The sequence below is a fragment of the Pteropus vampyrus genome, unplaced genomic scaffold (assembly GCF_000151845.1).
Source record: "Pteropus vampyrus isolate Shadow unplaced genomic scaffold, Pvam_2.0 Scaffold6, whole genome shotgun sequence".
Classification (NCBI taxonomy): Eukaryota; Metazoa; Chordata; class Mammalia; order Chiroptera; family Pteropodidae; genus Pteropus; species Pteropus vampyrus.
This window is the reverse complement of record NW_011888787.1, coordinates 4,142,707-4,150,349: the sequence shown is the minus strand read 5'-3', so window position 1 is coordinate 4,150,349 and position 7,643 is coordinate 4,142,707. Positions and strand designations below refer to the sequence as shown.

The 7,643-nt window shown below is 53.1% G+C and overlaps 1 protein-coding gene across 1 annotated transcript in view; it reads left to right on the top strand.

Annotated features, from left to right (window-relative positions):
* VANGL1 (VANGL planar cell polarity protein 1) overlaps nt 1-7,643 on the top strand; it is a 41,785-nt gene that overhangs the window by 27,447 nt on the left and 6,695 nt on the right. Inside the window, exons 5-7 of the mRNA XM_023534929.1 lie at nt 3,848-3,981; nt 5,427-5,559; nt 6,236-6,470. Coding sequence (XP_023390697.1) covers nt 3,848-3,981; nt 5,427-5,559; nt 6,236-6,470 — 502 coding nt within the window. The remainder of the gene's footprint in view (nt 1-3,847; nt 3,982-5,426; nt 5,560-6,235; nt 6,471-7,643) is intronic.

The window sequence follows — 7,643 nt, the reverse complement described above, 5'->3', positions numbered from 1 at the left end:
AAGGATTTGCATTTGTTCATCTCCACGGCCCTTTTATTACCTCTGAAACTGTGGTTTTATGAAATACAGTGTCAGGGCCGATCCTACACCTGTGGATTCCAGGTTTCCTGTACGAGCCACTTGAACCGGCGGATATTACGTACCAGTGGGGGAGTCCAAGGGGTGTTCCTCGTGCGTGGGGCCTTTCACAGGCTTGTCGAGGAGGAGACTAGCATGCTCAAGGACCTCACCAGTCACGTGTAGTGGCTGTTAGGGACAGATCAGTGGGGACCAGAGAGTTGGAAAAAACATCCTAAAAGAAATTGATCCTGCTCTGGCCTTGCATCTTACCTGCTCTGGCTGAACCGTGATGCTGGCTGAGGAAGGGGTCCCCTGCCGACATCGTGGGGCTGTGACTCCGGCCAGGGTGCCTGCAGGACGTCCCCTCAGTAGATGCTAAGTTATCTTGTTTAGTTTTTTACCGAGAAGCCAAATGATATGTTAGTATCTTACTTTTAACCTAAAGTCAATTATCTAACAAACTCAGCCAATTCAGAGTATGAATCAGGAGCCAGAACAGACATGAAGAAGGCCTTAGACTTTGGCTCGAAGTAGAGATGACTTCCTGTGCCACAGTGGGTGTCACCTGGCGGGAGGAGAGCTCCTTCCTTGGGCCCCTGGAAGCCCGTTTTCTCTCTTTATACCTGATTTGGGGGTGTACGAGAACAGAAGGGCAGTGGCCGAGGGAGGTAGGCTGACAGCAACTAGGAATGACTTCGATAGCCTGCAGTAAGCAAGAATACAGAAAAGGCGTGGACAGACAGCCGGGCGTACTCAGACGGCACTGCCCTGTGGGGCGCGGGGCCAGGTAACCCCCGCCTCCTGCTGGGTGTGACGTCCTCACTGTGCTGCATATGGGGCACAGCCCCTAATGAACGTGCATCGTCATCGTCCCGAGTCACCCACGAGACTGACTTAGCGTTGCATAGTTTACCCTCTTTAAAAAGGTGAAGAAAGGCGTTTAGGATTTTAGTCCGAATCTCACAGCCGTTCTTTTTTAAGTTGGACATTTCGGTGTGTTATTTACAGTTCGTTGGAGCTTCTCACGCTCCGGTATTGCTAGATCTGTCAGGTGTGGCCCGGACGCTCTTCTGTGGGCCAGGATGTGCCCTGTACTCGGGGCTTTCCTACGCTTCCCCCGGGAGTCCCACATTCGCCGGTCAGCCCGAGGGGCCGGCCAGGGCCGTGGCTGCTTGTGGGGCCCACCTGTGCCTCCATGGAGATGATGGTGCTGGAGGAGAGCACAGCCTCAGCGTCCCGCCTTGCTCGGTGTGTCTGAGTGAAGGTTCTTGAACTTTGAGGACAGTGAGACCCACTCAGGTGACTTCTGGGGCTCCTGTCCCCTGTTCCCTGCACGATCCCTGAGCACTCCCCAGCATCACCTGGGCTTTGGCGTGAGGCGGGCTATGGGGTGTGGGGCAGACACCCCTTCTTGGGGCAGCCCTGTGCACGGTGTGTGATTTCGGGGTGGAGGGTTGGGACACACGGCCAGGCTCGGGGCCAGCTCTGCCCCGCCCGCCTCGGAGGCCTGGGCTGAGTCAGTAGGATCCCCTGGGCTCCTCCTTGCAGCCTGGCTGAGTGGAAAAGCCAAACCCAACAACCACAAGAGGGTTCGCTTTGAAGCCAGGCCTGAGAATAACCTCTGGGTTGCCTTTGAACTTTTAAGTTTTCATCAGGGAAATAATTTTCTGCTGGAATCCAGGCGCTGAGAGATGCTTCCATGTCAGTATAGGAGTGTGGGATGGAATATTTGCACCCCAGCATGTCTGTGTCATAACTGAGACTTCTTTCTGTGTGGAGGGGCCCCTTTTCTCCCATGGGGACTCCAGCAAAGCAGGGCACTTTTAGGTGCAGGAAAGGGAGCGTGTGTGTGTGTGTGTGTGTGTGTGTGTGTGTGTGTGTGTGTACGGGTACGTGTGTCATCAGGCACAGGGCGTGGCCAGTCTCCACGTGGAATGGGACGTGAAGAAGCACTTGCCACCCTCGGAGATGCCAGAGACAGACGGGCAAGGGGGGAGGGGGCATGCTGAGTTGCAGATCGAGCCACAGGGCAAGGCTTTCAGTGTGAACAAAGAGGACCTCTGCGTAAAGATCTGACACACAAACCTCTCCTCAAGGACCCGTTCACCTCTGCAGGGGGCTGCTCCTGTACCCACCCAAGTCCTGAGCCGTCAGAAGCCGTCCTCTGTGCCTCTCAACCCTCATGTGTTCCAGTTAGTTGTCACAGGTCTTCTGTCCGTGCATGCCTGCCTGAGGAGATGCTCCTTCCTCCTTAGCTCTGCATTCCTGGGGCTCCGCGGACATCAGTGCTTAAATATGAAAATGACGAGTGAGCAACCAAATAGCCAGGGCTTTCAAAATGTGGATTGGCTCCTAGAAATCTAGTACTTCCAGTGTTCAAGGTTGGCCTCCCCACACGTCCCCAGCCTCACATGCGTGTGCATAGCTAGGTTGGTGCTAAGTACAGGCTGAATGCAGAGACAGATCGAGGCCATTGGGGTATAAGTAAGACAGCTTTGCTGTGACTCTGCCCTCAAGGAGGCTGGCTGGCTGGCGTCTAGATTGTTTTTAGATTCTGTGTTCAACTCTGGGGTGGGGAGGGAGGAGGGGGTGCAGAGTCCCAAAGGGAGATGAGGGGTGAGTTGGCAACGTGTCCCGCTGATAGGTTGGGGGCTACGCTAGCTCGGTGTCAAGTGAAGACCCCTGAGAGCTGTGGGAGGCAGCACGGTCATCCAGGAATCGGAGGCAGCCCCGTCCTGGTGCCCGGGCTACTGTAAATAAGCCTTGTAAACTCATCTGCTTAGGGAACTGGGAAGGGAAATACAAGGGCAAAATACAGATGACTTTGTAGAGTTGAGCGCGCTGGCGGTTGGCGGCAGTTCGTACTCCGTCCCCGAGGCCACACGTCACGGGGAAGGAGCACGCGGTGGAGTTTCGCCAACGCAGATTGGAGCTCCAGCCCTACTGTTGAGTAAACGCACGCTGTCGTGCAGGCCCCAGAGCTTTGAACCTCAGTCTTCTGACTTTGAATGATGGTGGGGGTCCAATGAGGTGAGCTGCGTACAAGCCCACCCCGCATTTAAGACGAAGAGTGTGTGTCCTTTCGCTGCCAGTACTGAGTGTGGCTGCCCTCCCTCACCTACCCTTCTCCCTCAAAGCAGGTAACAGGTCAGAGACGGCAGGACACTGGGGCCACAGAGCTGGCCTGGGAAAGATGGGGTGGAGCAGAGAGGCGGAATCAGGATTAACTCACATCTGCAGCTGCTGCTTTCACATGCTCCATGCCCTGCGTGGGCGTAGCTCTGATCTATAGACACCGAACACCCCAGCGTTCCTTACGCCGGGGTGCTGGGGTGGGTGCGGTGGGGTGGGGGTACACCGCCTTAGGACCCGAGACGCCCAGATCCACACTTTGTTCTTCCACTTGTGAGCTCGGCAGCCATCTGTACGTCTCAATTTTGGGGTCCTCGGTTTCCTTTTTTGTGAACTGGGAAAAATAGGGAAGTTCTGTGTGGCCTAAACATTTCTAAGTTATAACTTATTCTTTTCTCAATATTGGCTGGATGGGATATGGCTAATGACATAGCCTGGGAGAGGGCAGAGAGGCACTTGACAGTGGGACTTAGTTTCATCTTGAAATTCTCATCCTGGTGACAAAAGCGGGGATGAAACCCAGTGGCCTTCTGTGTGCGTCTGTCCGCGGTGCTCTGTTATTTTACCCGACTCCCAAAGAGGATTTTTATTTTCACTTAGGACCTGCTGGTTCAGTGAAAAAGCTCTGCAGTAATTTTGCCTTTTTTTTCCTCAGCATCCAGCGAGCAGCATTGGTGGTTCTGGAAAATTACTATAAAGATTTCACCATCTATAACCCCAACCTCCTAACAGCCTCCAAGTTCCGAGCAGCCAAGCACATGGCAGGGCTGAAAGTCTACAACGTAGACGGTAGGTGCCTTGAATGACATCTGCGGCGGGCGTAGGGAGCGTGTGGGCGACTGATCAGCATAAACATCGTGGTCCATTTGGTTCTGCCTCCTCTCAGTGTCTGTCTTTATGGTGCATTCTCATTTGAAAACAATTTCTTTTTTTCTTCTTTCTCTCTCTCTCTCTCTCCCCCCCACCCCCAAACTTATTTCCAGAGGAATGTTGATTTACTGTCTACATCTGTGGGAGGTTCATTCATTTTGAAATTTTATGACTGAAAATAATAGTGATGTGTTTTTCCTGCCTCCTGCTGGGAACATCCTAGATTGAAAGCGGTTAAGAGAGGGCTGCTTTTCAAACTTTGGATAAATTACCCAAAGACTCAGCTAATCCAAACTGTTAAGACTCTGATTCTCAGTGTTTCAGGCATCTGGGTGAGATACGTACAGGCATTTCTCAATCCTGGCTAGGAACTGGAGTTGAGTGGGTGGCAGGGGTCCAGAGGCCAGGCTGGGGACATCAGAGCGGTTTCAGGCTATCAGATGGTCAAGTGCAAGAAACAGGACACGGTGTCATTTCTTGCTTGGCAGCTTAGGTCAAGGCAAGAGCTTTGCAAACCTTGGAAGGAGAGTATTTTGTTAGCAAGTCCAGTGATTTATAGACGGCGTCAATTTTTGGTGGGGAGATCCTCCTTTTTTTGTTTAGTTTTGTTTTTTGCCTATTGAGACGTGCACTCTGGTGAATCCCGAAGGATTGGTAAATTTAGCCTGTGATCTGAAAACAGCAAAAATCCCCACTAGGAAAAACCAAGTCATGAACCGAGCAGGGAACCTATTAGAGAGCATGAGATGTGCCTCATCCTCCCGAAAAGTTAAGGTGGTCGGTGGTCGGGGGAAGGAGACCAGCAGTTCTAAGTGTGTATCAGCGAACGGGCCGTTTGTCGAGCGTCGGTCTTTTCTGGACGCGTCGTGGCTGCCGCGATGCTTCAGCAGGGCCCGTCTTCTCGTGTGTGGTCTGCGTCGCCGTGTCCCGTGACGTCCCTCTTCTCCGTCCTTGCCCTCCCAACCCTGTCGTCCTCGCTCTTGTCTTCCTGCCGAAACGGGATGTTCCGGCCGCCCTTACCTTAGGGCCCAGCGCGAACCTTCTGTAACACGTGGCCGCATCTTTTCACACTCTCTGTCCCCGTGTTATTTGTGGCCCGCGTTTTCATCGTCCAGCATTCTTCTTCATCCCCGCTCCGAGTTCCTTTTCCGTTTTCACCGATCACATCGGGCTTTAGAGAGATTTCCTTCCGCTCATGAGCATCCTGAGGGTGGAGCCCGGGTGCTGCTCAGCCTCCCGGGAAGTCGCCTTGGGGGTTTGCATGCCTTGCGGCGGGCGGTCCCGCGGGCGGTCCCAGGGGCTCGGCCCCGTGTCACAGCCCCACGGCGTTACACCGGTCTCCCTCCTCCGTCCTTCCCCCACAGGCCCCAGTAACAACGCCACTGGCCAGTCCCGGGCCATGATCGCCGCGGCCGCTCGGCGCAGGGACTCCAGCCACAACGAGCTGTATTACGAAGAGGCGGACCACGAGCGGCGGGTGAAGAAGCGGAGAGCGAGGTGCGGGCCCCCGCGGGACAGTGCCCTCTGGTCGCGGACTTTTCCTTTCTTTTTTTTTTTTAACCGCCAAGGTCACTCGCTCTTCAGTAAGCCTGGAGGTGCTTGCAGATTCCCAGCGCGGTTTGAGTGGTCCCATCCTACACCCGCAGGCCCTCGCTGGCTTTCGAGATCCGATCCTAATAACCGAAGTGGACGGCAGTGGTTTCCCAATTGCGTGCACTGAGCCTCTTTCTTTTTCCCAGGGGCTGCTGGTTTGGCTGCCGGATGAGCAGGGAGGCGGCTGTGGGGCTTTGCAAGATGCTTCTGAGCCACCTCTCAGCGCATGCGGAGCCTTTCGTAGCCAGAATTCGAGGAGCCTTAGACCCCTTTTCATCTCACCCTTCACTGTGGAGATGAACAAGAGCGAAGCGAGTCTCCCAAGCAAATTAGAACGGAAATCGTCTCCCAGTCCCGGGCCCCCCCTTCCTCACCCCCGTGGCCCCAGTTCCACGTTATTCCTCTGCCTTTGCCTCCCTCTCCCCCTCCCTGCCCTCCCAGCCTTTGGAGTGACAGCTAAGGCCGTGAGCTCCGGGGGAGCCGCTAGCAGGCTCGGGCAGAGCAGTGGGGCAGGAGCCCTGCTAGGTCCCGGAGACGGTTCTCACACCCTGTCCCGATGACCGTGTTGCATTGTCCCCAGGCTGGTGGTTGCGGTGGAGGAGGCCTTCATCCACATCCAGCGTCTCCAGGCCGAGGAGCAGCAGAAGGCCCCGGGGGAGGTGATGGACCCGCGGGAGGCCGCCCAGGCCATCTTCCCCTCCATGGCCCGCGCTCTGCAGAAGTACCTGCGCACCACGCGGCAGCAGCAGTACCACAGCATGGAGAGCATCCTGCAGCACCTGGCCTTCTGCGTCACCAACAGCATGACCCCAAAGGTGCGACTCGGCGCCGAGCCGGCGACGTCCCACAGCACGGGCCGATAACTAGTGGTTCTCACTTACTTTATAGTATTTAAGTTCTGTTGCTTTTTTAGATGTGCCTTTTGAAGGCTTCGAGAGTCAAGCAGAGGGGAGACCTCTCAGAGACAGTACAGGTGGTCGTTAGGGGAACTCGGTGGGTCCTGGAGCCAAGCCAATGTGCTCTCACCTGGCTTCTCCACCCACCAGCTGGGAGACCTTGGGCCAATAGCTTAACAGCTTGGTGCCTCAGTTTCCCAATCCATAAACAGGATAATACTAATATCCGCCTCATCGGGTTGTGAGAACTAAAAGTGCCGGAAACAGTGCCTGTCACATGGGAAGGACCGAATACATGGCTGTTATTAACGCTAAAAATGATACTATCGCTTTGTTAGGCATTTTGGACGTTGTAGAATTCGTTTTACTGAATGGTCTTTATTTTGTGATGATCACTCTTTTCGCGCTTTTACAAGAAACAGCCATGTGTCTAATAGAGGCCTATGGCCATGGAGGTGAAACAGAGTAAGTTTAGCAAATGCTCTCTCTTCACACAGAAGTGGGTTCATATCCTGGCTCCAACACTTCATTGGTTTGTGGCTTTGCATGATACTCTACACTTCTTTTTTCTTTTATAAAACGGGGATAATCATAGTGTCTACTCGATAGGGTTGTTGTGTGAGAATTATGTTAAATGTGGCAGCATGACGCGTAAGTCATGTGGTAGAGAGTAAACGGGCTTGGCGTATAGCACACGTGCAACGTTTCGTAGTCATCATTAGTATACGGACCTGTGATCATACATTGTCCTACACATGTACAACTGCTGGTTACATTGTCACTAACCAGTAACTCCAACCTGGAAATAACAATAGAGCAGTGGCTTATAAATTATGGTATATCACTTGTTGAAACATGGAAGAATCTTTGTTAGAATATTAAGTTACAAAAAGCGGAATGCAAAACAGGATGAACACATGGTTGCAAACACATACAGTGTGTCTACATATGCAGTGATAGCTTGTACAGCCAACAATCCACGGAAGCAGCTTTTTTCTTTTTTCTAAGATTTTGTAAAGTTTCCCAATTGCTTTTATTTTCATTTAAAAAATGTACTTTTCAGAATTAAAAATAATAATCTGGACTCCATGA